At 39.8% G+C, this 19,415-nt stretch overlaps 1 protein-coding gene across 2 annotated transcripts in view; it reads right to left on the reverse strand.

Moving 5' to 3' along the window:
* Sap130 (Sin3A-associated protein 130) overlaps window positions 1-19,415 on the reverse strand; it is a 55,858-nt gene that overhangs the window by 34,700 nt on the left and 1,743 nt on the right. For both annotated transcript variants that reach the window (XM_053790586.2, XM_053790585.2), the window contains exons 2-9: window positions 17,283-17,420; window positions 16,317-16,428; window positions 14,326-14,650; window positions 13,850-13,984; window positions 10,625-10,838; window positions 6,091-6,321; window positions 4,581-4,722; window positions 2,536-2,748 (exon numbers count right to left, since the gene is read on the reverse strand). In XM_053790586.2, the coding sequence (XP_053646561.1) occupies window positions 2,536-2,748; window positions 4,581-4,722; window positions 6,091-6,321; window positions 10,625-10,838; window positions 13,850-13,984; window positions 14,326-14,650; window positions 16,317-16,428; window positions 17,283-17,408 (1,498 nt within the window). In that variant the 5' untranslated portion in view covers window positions 17,409-17,420. The remainder of the gene's footprint in view (window positions 1-2,535; window positions 2,749-4,580; window positions 4,723-6,090; window positions 6,322-10,624; window positions 10,839-13,849; window positions 13,985-14,325; window positions 14,651-16,316; window positions 16,429-17,282; window positions 17,421-19,415) is intronic.

Raw genomic sequence — 19,415 nt, forward strand, 5'->3', positions numbered from 1 at the left:
CTTAACCATTTATAGGAACACGGCAAAAATCGAACATTTCTATTTTGAGCCCAATTTCAAGCTACTTCTGATTTTGAAACCAACCAAATTCATCTCTATTTCAGTAGTAAATCTTCCATTCCATCAAATGAAACCAAGAAACGGCTAATACAGTGGACCCCCGGTTAACAAACTTTTTTCATTCCAGTAGTATGTTCAGGTGCCAGTACTGACCGAATTTTTTCCCATAAGGAATATTGTGAAGTAGATTAGTCCATTTCAGACCCCCAAACATACACGTACAAACGCACTTACATAAATACACTTACATAATTGGTCGCATTTGGAGGTGATCGTTAAGCGGGGGTCCACTGTATTATCATGAAAACCATGCTAGAAAACACCTCAAATTTGCTGTTTTAAACTAAACACAAGGTCAATTTTACTTCTCCCATCATGCACTGCATAGGGTCGGATTTTTTATACTGTGCACACTCACTGCACAGACCCATTCTCTCATGTCTAGGTCAAAATTTACCACTCACAGCTTATCTAAGGGAGCTGTGCTCAAAATGTAGATCTCTTTGAGGATCCCTGGCATCAATAACAATCTACACAAGGGATCCTGGCATCAATAACAATCTACACAAGAGATCCTGGCATCAATAACAATCTACACAAGGGATCCTGGCATCAATAACAATCTACACAAGGGATCCTGGCATCAATAACAATCTACACAAGGGATCCTGGCATCAATAACAATCTACACAAGGGATCCTGGCATCAATAACAATCTACACAAGGGATCCTGGCATCAATAACAATCTACACAAGGGATCCTGGCATCAATAACAATCTACACAAGGGATCCTGGCATCAATAACAATCTACACAAGGGATCCTGGCATCAATAACAATCTACACAAGGGATCCTGGCATCAATAACAATCTACACAAGGGATCCTGGCATCAATAACAATCTACACAAGGGATCCTGGCATCAATAACAATCTACACAAGGGATCCTGGCATCAATAACAATCTACACAAGGGATCCTGGCATCAATAACAATCTACACAAGGGATCCTGGCATCAATAACTATCTACACAAGGGATCCTGGCATCAATAACTATCTACACAAGGGATCCTGGCATCAATAACGTAATCTACACAAGGGATCCTGGCATCAATAACGTAATCTACACAAGGGATCCTGGCATCAATAACGTAATCTACACAAGGGATCCTGGCATCAATAACGTAATCTACACAAGGGATCCTGGCATCAATAACGTAATCTACACAAGGGATCCTGGCATCAATAACGTAATCTACACAAGGGATCCTGGCATCAATAACGTAATCTACACAAGGGATCCTGGCATCAATAACGTAATCTACACAAGGGATCCTGGCATCAATAACGTAATCTACACAAGGGATCCTGGCATCAATAACGTAATCTACACAAGGGATCCTGGCATCAATAACGTAATCTACACAAGGGATCCTGGCATCAATAACGTAATCTACACAAGGGATCCTGGCATCAATAACGTAATCTACACAAGGGATCCTGGCATCAATAACGTAATCTACACAAGGGATCCTGGCATCAATAACGTAATCTACACAAGGGATCCTGGCATCAATAACGTAATCTACACAAGGGATCCTGGCATCAATAACAGATCTACATGACGGCCACTGAAAGGGTAAGCTCAAAAGAACATTACATAAATTTCACTAAGGGTTATGTGCAGATGAATACATGTCAAAAAATAAATACAACAGGAGGGCCCCGCTTATACAGCAGGTCATGTTCCAGGCTGCTGCTGTAAAGCAAAACAGCCTTTTTTCCTCTTTCAAATGCATATAAAAGCCCAATAACATGTTTACACTATCATATATTAACATGTTTATAACATGTTTACACTATCATATATTAAGTGAGCAATAGAACTAGGCCTAAAAAATGCATGTACAGTACACACATTACTTACCTTAAAATATTTTCATCCTTAGCTTATAATGAATAGTGAATATAATTATTGTAGGAAGTCTGAATAAATGAAGAATGTGTATAATTGAAAACAAACCATACCACGGGCAGGATTTGAACCCGCGGTCAGAGTCTCAAAACTCCAGACCATCGTGTTAGCCACTGGACCAGCTAACACGACGGCCGGGAGCTTTGAGACACTCTGACCGCAGGTTCAAATCCCGCCCGTGGTATGGTTTGTTTGCAATCGTGTCATTACGATTTCGTGAGTCACATAATTGAAAACTGCTGTATTAGCAAAATGCTGTAAGTGAAGCCCTCCTGTACTCTGGAGAGGAAAGTTAAGATAATTACCCACAGTGAAGGCGGCAAGTCCATAACTTGTATTCATTGCAATAATTTATTTACTTATTCAGTTATTTATTTAGCACATATTCACATTAGACTTACAATATTTTCAACTTACAATGGGTTTATCAGAACATAACCCCATTGTAAGTCGAGGAGCACCTGTACTCACAAATAAGATGTAATGCTAAAGTTACCAACCTCTGAGCTGAACATTGGTGGGATGTTGTTGAACAGTGTGTGTCTGAACCTGGGTCTTCTGAGTACTAACCCCTGTGAGCCCAGAGATCTGAGCCAAGGCCAGAGGTGGACCTTGAGCTGGCTGTGTGATCACTTTAGGGCCGTCAGAAAATGCCAATGCCTGGGCTTGAACCCCCGACTTGTTTGTCTGGTGTGCAGCTACTGGTGTTCGCACTGTAAACAAAAATTATTTTTGTAGTGCTACTGGTACTGGTGTTCACACTGAAATGAACAGAAAAGCTACTTTTGTAGGCAGTAAAAATCTTTGAATCAATTTATAAAGCAAAACAAAAAATGCAGTTGTATTTCAAGTCAAATTAACCAATTTATGACTGTTCAAGGCTCTGGGGACCATGACTGATCATGACCCAGTCTCAGATGAGCCTGACAAGAATAAGAACTATTAAGAAACACAGGATTTATGAAGGATGAGGGTAATCATAGAATTGATGAAGGAAAAAAGGCGAGTGGTGCGTTGAGGTATATGTGGAGTCAAAAAACGTTATCTATGGAGGCAAAGAAGGGAATGTATGAAAGTATAGTGGTACCAACACTCTTATATGGATGTGAAGCTTGGGTGGTAAATGCAGCAGCGAGGAGACGGTTCGAGGCAGTGGAGATGTCCTGTCTAAGGGCAATGTGTGGTGTAAATATTATGCAGAAAATTCGGAGTGTGGAAATTAGGAAAAGGTGAGGAGTTAATAAAAGTATTAGTCAGAGTGCAGAAGAGGGGTTGTTGAGGTGGTTTGGTCATTTAGAGAGAATGGATCAAAGTAGAATGACATGGAAAGCATATAAATCTATAGGGGAAGGAAGGCGGGGTAGGGGTCATCCTCGAAAGGGTTGGAGAGAGGGGGTAAAGGAGGTTTTGTGGGCGAGGGGCTTGGACTTCCAGCAAGAGTGTGTGAGCGTGTTAGATAGGAGTGAATGGAGACGAATGGTACTTGGGACCTGACGATCTGTTGGAGTGTGAGCAGGGTAATATTTAGTGAAGGGATTCAGGGAAACCGGTTATTTTCATATAGTCGGACTTGAGTCCTGGAAATGGGAAGTACAATGCGTGCACTTTAAAGGAGGGGTTTGGGATATTGGCAGTTTGGAGGGATATGTTGTGTATCTTTATATGTGTATGCTTCTAGACTGTTGTATTCTGAGCACCTCTGCAAAAGCAGTGATAATGTGTGAGTGTGGTGAAAGTGTTGAATGATGAAAGTATTTTTCTTTTTGGGGATTTTCTTTCTTTTTTGGGTCACCCTGCCTCGGTGGGAGACGGGAGACGGCCGACTTGTTGAAAAAAAAAAAAAAGAAAAGAAAAAAGGAAAAACACAGGAACACCATTAAGAAACGGGGATAAAAAAAAGAATAAAAGCTCGTAATACACGACACCTATACAGACACTACTATACAGCCGCCTCCTCGCTGCAATATTTACGACCCATGCATCACACCCTTACAAGAGTGCTGGTACCACTATACTCTCATACATACCCTTTTTTGCCTCTTGGGATGAAGTTCATTGTCTCCAGAGATGCCTCAATGCACCCCCTAAATTTTCCCTGCATCAATTCCAGGGAAAGTGCTAAACCCATAGAGGTCATACAGCAAATAAACCAGTAGGCAATTGGAAAGGGTAACTCCAATAAATTGGATCAAGGGCCCATCATGAGCATCAAGGCAATTCTTGAAGGATACTCACATCAAGAAAGCCAAGAATTGGTTACTCCACAGAAATTAACCCACAAAAACTATAGCAGAAAATAAACCACAATTTGTTGAGGAAAAAGGAAGAGTACTAGTATGTATAAGACACAAAATACCTTATGATCTACATCAATAATGTAATACACATATATAGAACCTCCATTGTTATAATTAGTAGAGAAACAGTTATAGTGTAAATGACGGTGAAAGTTTCTTTTTCAGATCACCGTGCCTCGGCAGAACACAGCCAGCGTGTAAAAAGAGAGTCATATTGTGCCTAGAAAATATAGGTAATCAGTACTGACCAATAGGTGTTTTAAGTGGGACGTGATGATCCTGGTGTGCTCGCTGCAGCGTAGGATGGTGAGTCAAAATGGTGCTGGGAGTAGTGCCAGACGGAGAAGTCATTGCTATGGCACCTATATTTGTACCGGCCTGTGATGTTACCTGCGTTTTAAGAAAGATATCTTTATTATCTTCATAAAGATTAAAGGTTACAATACCATGCCCAAAACAATTCACAAATATCCTGCACTTAGGAGAGAAACTATGATGATGTATTAAAGTCCCTCATTTTATTGCTGGTTATTTGTAGATCCTTATACTACAGGTGTAGTAGTAGTATATTAGTAACAACAGTTTAGCTTCCATAAAAAGGGATGCACAACCTTTTACAGACATCAAAAATCAATGAATGAAAAATAAGCTGTGCAATGTACAGATTTTACAGATTATCATCATCTTTAAGCAGAAATACTAAACTTGTAGAGATCAAACTGCCTTGGGAATGGGAGGTTTGATCCATGGAAGCAAATATTAGCTTTATTAAATTCAGAAGCCTTCACCAGCAACAAGGCACTTACTTATTTGAATTAATTATTTGAATTAAGCAAATTTGGATACATCAGCAGTGTGCTGATACACTTAATAATACAGGTCGACCATCACTAATCTGGCACATAAATGTTCATTATTTCTCATTCACTTATAAAACTGCGTTGCTCTAGACCTTTGAGCAGCCCACTCGTGTTAACTGAATTAACCTATCAATAGAGATGCTAAGTGAAATTAGTGCCGGATTAGCGATGGTGTTTTAAGTGTTAATGTTAATTTGTTAATGTTGCAGTTTAAAAACTGTAGTGTAAAGCACCCTTCTGGCAAGACAGTGATGGAGTGAATGATGGTGAAAGTTTTTCTTTTTCGGGCCACCCTGCCTTGGTGGCCACCCTGCCTTGGTGACCACCCTGCCTTGGTGGCCACCCTGCCTTGGTGGGAATCGGCCAGTGTGTTAATAAACAAAAAAAAAAAAAAAATTTAATTAGTGATGGTACCAGATTAGTGATGGCCGACCTGTAATAAGTTTATTTCTCTTCTGAAGTATACAGATAATGTAGTTTACATGTAATAAAATACTGTGAGGCACAAAACAAAGCCGCTAACATAAGCATTTCAGGCAGACAAATACTAATGTTTACACACTACTAAAGTACTAAACATAGCTTGTTAAGTAGGTACACATAAATTTAGGCATTAAAAATAGTACAAACAAGGGTTGAATAATGATTAAAAATAATGATAGTATGATAGTTACCTTTGAAAAAAATAACTGTTTTCCTGTCATTCCATCAAAATGGATTGGGCCTATATAAAGTGTTTAAATATATCAGTCTGAGCTGGGAGGCCTCAGTAGGTAAACAAGGACATATTTTCATATATTATATGCTTTGCCAACCAAAAGTTACACTAACCATTCACTTGCATGGAACATCACTTATCATTCATGCTAAGTATTTTCCCAATAAAAAGTAATCTTACCGCTGCCGATGTAGCAGAACTAGGACCAGGAGCTGTAGTAATTCTCACAGCTATAGCCGGGGGAGCTTGTGTTCTCATGGTAGCCTGGGAGTTAATGTTAGGCCCAGCCATGGTGGTCACCATGGGGTTGCCCGTATAGATGGTACCAGTAGAGCACGCCACTGTTCCGGATCCTGGTGCCACGCCGCGTCCTACATTGCTCATTACCCCGCTCACGGTGCTTCCATATTTCTATATCAATAAGCAAATGTTTTTAGAGTTAACTGATGTGAATTATTCTTTAAGGCATGAATTACATAAAAGCAGTAATAGTGTCAGCATAGTTGCTGATCCCTGTATTCCCAGTATTATATAGCATAGCAGTAGCATCATCCATGTGCTTTAGACACGAGCCTCCTCGTGTGCATCCCGTGACGTCACACAAAGCCACAGGCCTACGAGGGGTCTCGTGTCTAAAGCACATGGATGATGCTACTGCTATGCTATATAATACTGGGAACACAGGGATCAGCAACTATGCTGACAATAGCATCAGTAATACTAATAATTTTTCACACACTGGCAGTCTCTCACTGAGGAAAGGTGACCTGAAAAAAAGAAAAGCTTTCACCATCATTCACTTTATCACTGTTTTGCCAGAGGAATGTAGATACTACAGTCCAGATGTCCCTCCAAACTACAAATATCACCACCCCTCCTACAATGTGCAGGCACTGTACTTACCACCTGAATCTTTTCACAAAATACAGTGGACCCCCGCATAACGATCACCTCCGAATGCGACCAATTATGTAAGCGTATTTATGTAAGTGCGTTTGTAAGTGTATGTTTGGGGGTCTGAAATGGACTAATCTACTTCACAATATTCCTTATGGGAACAAATTCGGTCAGTACTGGCACCTGAACATACTTCTGGAGTGAAAAAATATCGTTAACCGGGGGTCCACTGTATTACCTTCCTCACACTCCAACAGCATGTCAAGTCCCAAAAACCATTTGCTTCCCCTCACTCTTAACACGGTCACACATGCCTGCTGAATGTTCAAGCCCCTCTCACATATCAGGCCTGTATTAACCAATGGGTACAGTGCCCAGAGCCTAAAATAAAAGATTTAGGCCCTAAAAAATGTCAAAAAATATAATCAAAACCCTTACAATGTATACACTGCAAATGTTCATCTATAGATGTTATCTCTGAAGCATACAATTATGAATAACAAAAAAAAGGCCACCCTGCCTTGGTGGGAATCGGCCGGTGTGATAATAAAATAAAATAAAAAAAAAAGGCACAATACCGTGACTGGAATGATACACAAATAACCCGCACATAAAAGAGAGAAGCTTACGACGACGTGACTTTGTCAATGGTCCAAGTCAGACTGAAACGTCGTCGTAAGCTTCTCTCTTTTATGTGCGGGTTATTTGTGTATCATACAATTATGAGTGACTAATCCCTATAAAAACTTCAGCTCAGTTTGGAATACAGACAATAACAACACTAGAAGTAATAGCACTAACAACAGTCGTAATAACAGTGATAGTGGCAACAGTGCTAACAATAACTGAACCAACAATGATACTAGTACTAGTATTAGCAGTTATACACCTGCATTCCAAAAGCATAATAGTTACAGTCTTCTGTCAATAACTTCAGACTCTTTACAAGCTAAGTCAGTTAACTACTGTTTGTTCTCCAGCCACTGGAGTGTGAGCAAAGCACTATATTGTGAAGGGATTCAGGAAAACTGGTTAGCCGGGCTCAAGTCCTGGAAGCAGGAAATACAATGCCTGCACTCTAAAGAAGGGGTTTGGGATATCTGCTGTTTAGCGGGGCATCTAAACTGTCGTATCTGCACACCTCTGGAAAGACAGTGATCGTGTGAATGATGGCGAAAGTGTTTCTTCTTCGGGTCACCCTGCCTTGGTGGGATACAGCCAGCGAGTTAAAAAAAAAAAAAGGTATAGCCTCATAACTATTTTTCCCTTAACATATGAGCTTTCCCCACCAAGGTAGGAAGTCCCACAGGAAAATATATTCCTCACTCATTCTCTAGCTGCCTAACTTAAATATAGGCTTTTCCAACAAACCTTTGTATTAAACAATGTGTCTCATTGCAAAATATTATTACAATTACTATTATTATTGCAAGCACACACAATCTAAATGACCTTCCGACTGCAAATTACTTTCGTTATTTATACTCGAAAAATGTTAGAGGTGCCACTCTCAAATCTTCACAAATAGGAGGCATGGAAAAATAATGATGAACAGGAGGCATGGAAAAATATTGATGAACACAAGGCTTGGTAAAATATGGATAAAGGGCTAAAAAAAAAAAAAAAAAAAAAAAAAAAAAAAAAAAAAAAAAAAAAAAAAAAAAGAAAGAAAGAAAGAGGGTGTAATAAACTAAGAGAAAACTATAAAAGGGAAAAAGACTTCAAAATTTCATTAAATGTCTTGTCCTCAAAAAGAGCTAATTCTGAAATATGTACAATTTGATAAATTAATAAAAATATCCAAACACAGAAGCATCAACACTGTTTAAAATTACAAGTGGACTTACATGGAGAAAATGAGAGAGACGGTAAGAGGATGAGTGAATAATCTGACTTACTGCTGAGGTCCACTTCAACAGACATCTCTGCTGAAGAGTACCTCAGTTGAAGATCAAAAAATGCAGAGATCCTCTGGTTTTATTACATTATCTCCAAGTAGGTTCACTTGTACAGTATAGTAGATCATTGATTATCTGGCTCCTTTGGGGAGAAAGGAGGTACCAAATTATCATAATACCAGATGATTCTATCACACTCATTTTCAACATTATCTGTGTAGGTATTGAAACGAACAAATCAGCTGGATGATGTTGAAGTCAAACTGACTGCCAGACAATCGATTTACTGTACCATAAATATGTTTAGAAGATTTACATATACAGTGGACCCCCGTATAACGATCACCTCCGAATGAGACCAATTATGTAAGTGTATTTATGTAAGTGCGTTTATACGTGTATGTTTGGGGGACTGAAATGGACTAATCTACTTCACAATATTCCTTATGGGAACAAATTCGGTCAGTACTGGCACCTGAACATACTTCTGGAGAGAAAAAATATCGTTAACCGGGGGTCCACTGTATAATGTCATTCTTTTAACACACCGGCCGTCTCCCACTGAAGCAGGGTGACCTATAAAGAGAAGAGAATTTTTCCTTTTACATTTATTAATGTATACGGGAGAAGAGGTTACTAGCCCGGTGCTCCTGGCATTTCAGTTGTCTCTTATGATACACATGGCTTACAGAGGAAGGATTATTTTTCACTTCCCCATAGAGATGAAAGGAAATAAACAAAAACAAGAGCTACTGTATTAACCCTTTGACTGTCGCGGCCGTATATATACGTTTGTGAAGTACCGTGTTTGACGTATATATACTCATAAATTCTAGCGGCTTCAAATCAGGCAGGAGAAAGCTAGTAGGCCCACATGTGAGAGAATGGGTCTGTGTGGTCAGTGTGCACCACATAAAAAAAATCCTGGAGCACGCAGTGCATAATGAGAAAAAAAAAACTCCGACCGTTTTTTTTAATTAAAATGCCGACTTTGTGGTCTATTTTCGTATAGTATTTGTGGTTGTATTCTCGTTTTCATGGTCTCATTTGATAGAATGGAAACTATATTATAGAAATGGAGGTGATTTTGATTAATTTTACTATAAAAAGAACCTGGAAATGGAGCACAAAGTACAGGAAATGTTTGATTTTTGCCGATGTTCAAAAGTAAACAAATGATGTCATTGTCCAATAAATGTCCAAATAGCCATTCTAATACGCAGTCATGAATGGGTTGATGTAATTTTTACAATTATTACAGTATTGCAGTAGTCTGCATAACAGTAAATCTTCTATTTTTTGTTTGAATAAAATTTCAAAATAAAAAGCAAGAGTAATATCACAGGGACCTGGAGACATGACTGATGAACAAAGAAAATCTTATTTTAGAGCCAGGAATGTCTGCATTGTTCATTCTGGACCTTATTTTGAAATTGTCGTATTTTTTAATTTTCGTGAAATTGGCCAAATTGCAAATTTCTGACCATGTTATTGGGTAGTTGAAATCGGTAAATGGGCAGTTTCTTGTGCTCAATCGATAGAAAAAATAGAGTTCTGAAGAAATAGATATGAGTTTGGTTGACTGGAATAACAGAATTAGCCGAAAATAGGGCTCAAAGTGGGCGAAATTGCCGATTTTTAAATATCGCCGAAGTCGCTAACTTCGCGAGAGCGTAATTCCGTCAGTTTTCCATCAAATTTCGTTTTTTTGGTGTCTTTACAATCGGGAAAAGATTCTCTATCATTTCCTAAGAAAAAATTTTTTTTTTTCGAATATTTTGCGACACCAGGAGCAACTTCAGGATTGGGCCCTTCGACAGTCAAAGGGTTAAGAATAGAAAACTTAGATGGATGTGTATACATATACATGCATGTGTAATGTGACATAAGTAGATACAATTATTCCATTTAAATCTCACCTGAGGTTGAACTAAAGGTTGTGTTATGTGAACAGCCTTAGGCCCGGTTCCTCTAGGTCCATCACCAGTAACCATCCCTCTCATTGTGCCTCCAGCTCCTCTTATAGTCCCACTCGGCACTCCACCAGCTCGTCCTCCAGCATGGTAGGTGGTTATGGATCCTGATGGCTGACCTGGTCGAGTTACAGGCATGGAACCTCGAGCTACGCCAAGACTGCAGAGAGACATGTTACCAGTTGAAATATAGTTTATTTTAAGTAATATCATGGTTGTGTCAAACATGTTGATAACTACAGAACAGCATCCATAATGCAATTATTTTGTCAATATCTTCTGAATTTCATTTGTAAGTGTAGATCATTGTAACTTAGGCATTTCCAAGTTTCATTTTTTAAACACACGAGCCGCTTCCCACCAAGGCAGGGACGGCCTTCCAAGAAGTTGCCTCCTCGTATACAATTTTTTAAGATTTACCGTCATCTCAGCTGATCATGAAAAAAATAATTTGCTACACTGCTGGAACAAGTGTAGATGCCTTCAAGAGGAAACTGGACAAGTATCTTCACCAGGTGCCAGATCAACCAGGCTGTGATGGATATGTAGGGCAGCGGGCCTCCAGCAGCAACAGCCTGGGTGACCAGGCAAGCACCAGACGAGTCTGGCCCATGGCCAGGCTCGAAGAGTTTACCTGGAGAGAGTAGTGAAACTCTCGAAACTTGTCAAAGGTATTTCAAAGGTATAGTGTAGTTTTTAAATATTTTAGCCAATTTGAGATTATCAGAGAAAACAGGGATTAATAGTGTACAAATAATTAATTCAACTTCCATTATCCCACATATATACCTTTTATTCAACATTTGAATACTTCCAGGAGGTGATAGAGGCTTATTACACAGGATACCACACCCAAGCAGTCAGCTAACACACAGGTACCTATTTTTACTGCTAGGTGGGCAGGGGCTTGAGAAGTGTGAGGAAACTGGCCCACAAATTTCTCTGTGTCAGGGAATCGAACCCAGGACCTTGTGGTTGAGCGATGAATTTTTTTTTTTTTTTTTTTTTTTATTCGCCGGTATTCTCCCGGCCCGGGTCTTTTCCAAGTAGTGGTGACCCGGCCTTGGCTCCCTATCTGGGGAGTGTCTCGAGACTAAAGTCTCCCATGGGAGGAGGTACAGTACCTCCTCATCTTTGGGACCAAGTGTCCCCATGCCTAGCCACATGCCCCGCCCTCACGGGGCTCGTAGGGAGAAGCTAGGCCTCTGGTCTACCATCTACCCCGCCTCAAAGGGGCTCGTGGGGATGGCAGTCTTATGAGCTGCAGGTGGTAGCAAGCTCAAACTCTATGAGCGATGAATGCTCTCACTAGCAAGCTATGCATTACCCTTTTTGGTATTTTTTTTATTTCATTTTACCTCTTATTGTAAGACTTTTTTGGATGTACAATATTTATAAGGAAAGAAAGAAGTTCAAACCCAAGGCCAAGATCTGTTAGTCCTGCACTCTATCTTGATGGCTACAGTGATGATTATAGCCATCACTGATGGTTAAATGCCATGTGATGGTTACATGTAGCCATCAGTGATAGCTACAAGTAGCCATCAGTGATAGCTACAAGTAGCCATCAGTGATAGCTACAAGTAGCAATCAGAGTACAGTGGTAGACTGTAGGACTAGCACATGCTAGTCCTACACTCTACCACTGTTACATTAAAAAAAAAAAAAAAATTCTAAGCATTTGTAGATACATATGGCAAAAAGCTTCAAATGACAGTCTTATATCTACATGATAAAGTTGAGCTGAAAAGAAAAAGTCAATAACATACATAGAAAATCCACCACAGACCCAAGAACCAAACTTAAATCTCCAGGTGGCATTGTGATTGGTTAGTAGTGAAGTGGGATTCATGGGTTAATGCAATACTTAAGTAGCAGTGCATTTTTTTTCAACACGTTGGCCGTCTCCCACCAAGGCAGGGTGACCCAAAAGAGAAACTTTCACCATCATTCAACACTTTCACCATCATTCAACACTTTCACCATCATTCACATAATCACCATCTTTCAGAGGCACTCAGATACGAAAGTTTAGATGTCACTCCAAACAGCAAATATTCCAAACCCCTCCTTTAAAGTGCAGGCATTATACTTCCCATCTCCAGGACTCAAGTCCAGCTAACTGGTTTCCCTAAATCCCTTCATAAAATATAAAATATTACCATGCTCACACTCCGACAGCTCGTCAGGTCTCAAAACCCATTCATCTCCACTTACTCCTATCGAACGTGCTCACACATGCCTGCTGCATGTCCAAGTCCCTTGCATACAAAACCTCCTTTACCCTAATGCCAAGGAAAGCAATTTCAGTGATTAGGTACTCCAAAATGACCAACAATATAAAGTACTTCAGGTAATAAACACCATTAAAACTTACAACTAATGAGTGAGACATGTACAACACTTAGGTAGAGTTATGACCTCAATGTTCTCCTGCACATTAAGTATCATCAGTTGAATACAGAGGTGACTGCAACACTGGAGACAGTAGGAGAGAATTTTGAGATAATTAACCTTGATAGATGGTCAGTCTGCTTGAAGCAGAAGCACGAGACCACAGACTTAACATATTTTTCAGTGGCACATAAGGTACTTGAGTGTCGGCTGTTTGCTGGCACAATGTTTACAAGCAGCTGTGATGTAACATTAGTAAAAACTGCTAAAGCGTAACCCAAAGCCTACCCTGAAGCATATAAGTTGCAGGCTGATTTTCCTAGACTTTTTGCAGAAAAGAAGCATGCTTTATATGCCAGAAGGTATGAAATCTGTTGAAGTCTGCAGTGGTGGCTAAACATTTCAGCAATAAAGATACCTCAGTGTTGCACATGCTTCTTACTCATCAACCTGATGACATTGACCTGAAATTTTAAGACTCGTTAGCCCTGTGATTTTTTTTTCAACATACCAGCAGTCACCCCACTGAGGGAGGGTGACCCAAAAAAAGAAGAAAACTGTAAGGTTTTTCTTCGTTTTAAGATTAGTAATTTATACAGAAGGGGTTACTAGCACCTTGCTCATGGTATTTTACTCTCCTTTCACAATATGCATAGCTAACAGAGGAAGGATTCTTCTCAACTTCCCTATGGAGTCTTATTTTAATACTGTATACTATTTACAAGAATGATCTATGGGTTTAATTTTTAATAAACCAAGCTATGCGAACTGTCTTACCTTAGACTAGTTCCAGTGACATTGGGGTGAATGGCTGGGCTAACCTTGCCAGTGTGAGCAGGGGATGGTGCACCACGGTAACACCCCGCACTGGTCGACACTGGCACTACTCGCTGCCCCATTGTACTGCTACGCCTGACAGAAAAAAAAGTTAAGGAGTAAGTTGCTAATCTCTTGTATATATTCTGGCTCCCTTACCTTCACGTATTAAGTGTGTGACCAGTCAATTCAAATCAAACTGAAATGTCATAAGTTTCTTTCTCTTATGTGCTGGTTATTCGTGTATTGTTCCATTCATGGTATTGTATATTTGTTCTTTAGGTTCAACAAATCAAAAAAATTAATGTATTCATTTAATCTTTTACATTAAACAAAATATTAAAACCTGCAAACTACAAGAACTAAGCATTGCAGAGAATAAAGGAATAGAATATAGTTAAAAATGGGCAAGGATGTTGCAATAAGAAGTTACTTACTGTCCAGGAACATTTGAACTTTGCTGGTTGAGAGGTTGTCCCGTTGTTCTAACAATAGGAGTGGCAACTGTCTGAGATCTAGGAGCTGCCATATTAGCAACAGCAGCTGCGCCTCTTGGAATATGGTACGCCATATGAGCAGGTGAAGAAGTGACAATAGCATTACTGGCTGGGACACCTACAGGATGGGACACTGCACGCACAGATGAACCACCGCCACCACCAGACCCAGGGGAGGCCAGGTTAAGGGCTGCTGGTGGACCAGAGGTGCGCGAAACCAGAGTTACTGTTTGTCCCCCGACTCCCATACTTTCTGTTCTACCCACTAGAAGTAAAGAGAAAGGAGCATTAAGTGTCAAAAAATAAATTGCAAATATTTATAAATACAAGTGACCTACTACACTTGAAAATCTATTTGGTTCAAGAAGAGCCAGTGCAAGTCAATTTAAGGTGAAATTCCTCTAGGTTTTGTACAAAGTTTACTTAGGCATAGGTACACAAGTACAATTATCATACACAATGTAAACTACTTAGGATAACCCAAAAAAAGGTCTAAATTGACTATTTTTTTTTTTTTTGGGGGGGGGGGGGGGTCAAACAGCAGGAACAAGTTTATAAATGCAGGGAAAGTGGTAATAGATTAGGTGGTCACCTGTAGTACACTTACGTAATGATGTTCATAAGGGTATATTATTATTAAAGTTTTCTAAAGTAGATACCAATCAAAATAATTAATAAAAAATATCTGAGATGAGGCCTGGTCTCAGACTGGACCATGGGGGCACTGACCCTCAAAACCCTCTCCAGGTATACTACAGGTATACATCTGCTTCATAATAAATTATCACAATATACTTCTAAAAAACAGGACATAGCACTTCTCATACAGTCATCAGTGATTATAAAATTGAACTGTACTCCGTGAAATGCATGAAATGTACATCAAAATATACAATTGAAAAATTCTGGAGTGACTGGTCCCAAAATCTGCACACCAAAGTTATTCCCAATGAAAGCATGAAGCTCTGCAGATGGTGCAAAATATCGTAATGAAAAACAGAGTAGCAATGAGGGAGCAAGACTTTCCAACACCTCTCTTCATACCTAAGAGCAATTACCAACACTCCCCTTGCTTTCTAAAAGAAGGAATTTGTTAAGTTTGTGAGTTCTTGATCAGCCTGGCTATGCTGTCTACATTCAACTGTGCAGGCAGCACCAACTGTTGGATTGATCAGGCCATCAACCAGGAAGCCTGGTCTAGGACTGGGAAGCCTGGGCAGTGACCTCTACAACTGTCTAAAGATAAACTACAGGAACTAAATAATAAAAGAACTAAAAAGTTTAACTATCTGTCAAAAATAAACCTATAAATATTTATATCTGTGGAATTGAAACATCAAAGTGTGATGGATACCAGTCAATATTATTATTATTATTATAATCAAAAAGAAGCGCTAAGCCACGGCTACCAGTCAATAGATTGAGGAAATTGTATGAAGAAGCACTATACTGTACTACATACATCTTCGAGAGAATAATCCAATTTCCTCATTAGATGCCACAGATCACAATATAGTCTCTTTTACTCCGCCTTTCTGCCCATGTGTAAGTTTTCCTTAATCCATGGACGAGTTTGCTGTAGTTTGGAGATTCATTTAAACACTGATGGGGAAAATTACTGAGTTTGATGAACGAGTTTCCTTCTTCTCAACACCCTATGTTAAATACTGAAAATACAGTGCATCATCAATTACCTGGCCATCTATTATTCAGCACTATGTTATCTCGGTCTTATTTGATCCAGTACATAAGTATAGAAAAAAAAAAAGCTGCATAATGAAGGGATCATAAAAATGATGCAATCATTCCAAAATCAGATGCATCCATTATCCTCAAAGTTGCCAGATAACCAAAGATTTACTGTGATTTACTGCACTTTCACTATAGAGCAGACAGATGGTTACATTCAGCAAGTCCAGCTGGCTACTAACCAGGCTTGGCAGTAACAACGTGTGCAGTTCCTCCACTTGTAGTTAATATCTGGGCCACTCCACCAGTTGTATAATGAACTAATGTAGTGCCTCCACTCTTCACTATCCCACCCTGCAATAATAAATAATCTTAAGTACAATTTAGTATTTTTTAATGCACTGGGATCTTCCACCAATGAAAGGTGATAAAAGACACAGGAAACAGTACAGAATATTAAAAATAAAACTATTTAGACACTGAGAAATGAAAACTATTAATATACACATGAAAGTAGTGTATACTGAATGTTAGGTAGACATTGTAAGAGTTACCTGTCATCTTCCATGATGAAGAATTAAGACATGCAACATCTAGGTCAAGATACCCAGATGTTGAATAAGTCTAATTCTTCATCTTGTCAGTATACATCTATCATGATCATGAGACAAAGAAAAGACCAGCAATCCTGTCAGTGCAAAACATCTAACAGGCTTCTGTGTCACCGTCACATAACATGATGATAGTACCTCCTGGGACGGTTGCTGTATACTAACTTACTATTCGTAAACTGCTCATGATGTAAGCATATGCCCAGCAGAGAACTGAGAAGGACATCCCCATAAAAAAACAAAATTGAACACAAACTAAGCTAAAACTGAAAAATAAAGTGGCTATTACTTTCAACTTAGACATGATAACATAGATGTATGAAAAGGTGCAAATTTTTACATGTTAATGACAATATGCAGTTTATAGCATTTTTTAAAAGACTTTTTGTCCACCAGGGTTTGGGTTTAAAAAGGACCTGCCTAGTATGGGCCAGTAGGCCTGCTGAAGTGTTCCTCGTTTCTTATGTTGTCATAACATTTAACTCAAGGCAAGTTCTATAACAGGATAATGCCCTGCTTGAGTGAAAAGATTCTATAATAAAGGCTTTTTACAGTTCTCAGTCATCTAATTTTCAGTTCCTTGCCTCTGTTACTTACAGACTCGAGAGATCTGGCCACTGTTTTCTGGGCCAAGTCCATTGGCTGGTTGGTTGGATCACACGATGTACCCGAACTGCCCAGTGATGCTCCACTGGAACCAACCATTCCACTTCGTCCGCTCATGGTTCTCACAACCTGTGGAGTAAGAAAAATGAAAAAGTTGTGTACTTGCTTCTGGCAAGACAGTGATGGAGCGAGTGCTGAAGAAGTTCCTTATTTTTTGGGTCACTCTGCCTCAGTAGGAAATGGCTGATGTGTAAAAAAAAAAAAAAAAAAAAAAAGATACAAAAAAAGTATTTTTAAGTGTCAGCGAGGATAACAAGAGGCGTCACAACAGTAAATTATGGAAAAATTGAGCATAAGATATGCTCAGAAATTTTTCCTTTAAAAAGGTGAAGCAGAAATTGAATAAAATGAAAGTTGTAACAAGTGATACAACAACTGGAAATTTTAATTTTATGATGAACATATTAATGAAGACAGGACACCATGAGCATGTTATAATTATTGTTACATCAATGGGAGAAGCATTAAACCCTTAGGGATTACATAGTGCTTGCAGAATAAGGAGATGGAATCGGATTCCATCTAAAGAAGGGTGGTTAGGCCTAATTCGCTGGATCAAGAGCCCCTTACTGGCATCCCCAGGATGCGACCCAACAACAGATGCCTAACATTCAGGTAGCTACTTACTGCTATGTAAACAAGGACAGCAGGTGTGAGGAAACATGCTCAACATTTCACCTGTGCTGGAGAGCAATCCCCGGTCCCTCAGTGTGTGAGCCACAAGCCACACCAAGCCATGAACCAAGAAAGAGATGGCAGGGCCAGGAGCTATGACTTGACTTCTGCAAACACAATTTGGTGAATACATGCTCTCCAGCGGTCTATTCAGGAAATATACATCATGGTGCTGCCATAACCCACCAACCTACAATAACATAACCTACAAATCTGAAGGAAGTTTACATCAGTAAGTTTATTTAGTTACAGGTACACAAGTGCAGTTAAACAAATTATCATACATAGGAACCTGTGTGTAAATTACTCACCAGGATAGTCCTTGTAATATTTTATTATTTAAACCTTAAAAGTTAAAACAGCTAGCCAACTCAGTGGTATGAAAATCGGTCTGGAGTTCTACAACTCATCAGCCGCAAGTTCAATTCCCGACAGTACGGTGTGAAAATTAGTTACAATATAAGGAGACATATTAACAATAAGGTACACTGAACATAATCCCTTGCAAATTTGTGGAGAAAACTATATCCCTGGGAGAGGGCTACATGTGTGGATTCAATTGGGATTAGTATTAATCCAGAGCAATAAAAAGTAACACTGTAGCTGGAACAATACACAAGTAACATGCACAGGAGACCAAGCTTATGGAGGTATTTCAGTTCAACTTAGTAATAATATCTTTATTTACTATCAGTACATGTACAAGGTATACAGACCATAGCTGACATCAGTGACAACCATAGCTGACATCAGTGACAACCATAGCTGACATCAGTGACATACTACTATATAGAAAGTAGGGTGTTATGCTGAGCATTTCCCGTAAATTAGGTCAGTTTTGTCCCAGGATGTGACCCACACCAGTCTACTGACACCCAGGATGTGACCCACACCAGTCTACTGACACCCAGGATGTGACCCACACCAGTCTACTGACACCCAGGATGTGACCCACACCAGTCTACTGACACCCAGGATGTGACCCACACCAGTCTACTGACACCCAGGATGTGACCCACACCAGTCTACTGACACCCAGGATGTGACCCACACAAGTCCACTAACACCCAGGATGTGACCCACACCAGTCCACTAACACCCAGGATGTGACCCACACAAGTCCACTAACACCCAGGATGTGACCCACACCAGTCTACTAACACCCAGGATGTGACCCACACCAGTCCACTGACACCCAGGATGTGACCCACACCAGTCCACTGACACCCAGGATGTGACCCACACCAGTCCACTGACACCCAAGATGTGACCCACACCAGTCCACTAACACCCAAGATGTGACCCACACCAGTCCACTAACACCCAGGATGTGACCCACACCAGTCCACTAACACCCAGGATGTGACCCACACCAGTCCACTAACACCC

Source organism: Cherax quadricarinatus, chromosome 92, assembly GCF_038502225.1.
Source record: "Cherax quadricarinatus isolate ZL_2023a chromosome 92, ASM3850222v1, whole genome shotgun sequence".
Taxonomy (NCBI): Eukaryota; Metazoa; Arthropoda; class Malacostraca; order Decapoda; family Parastacidae; genus Cherax; species Cherax quadricarinatus.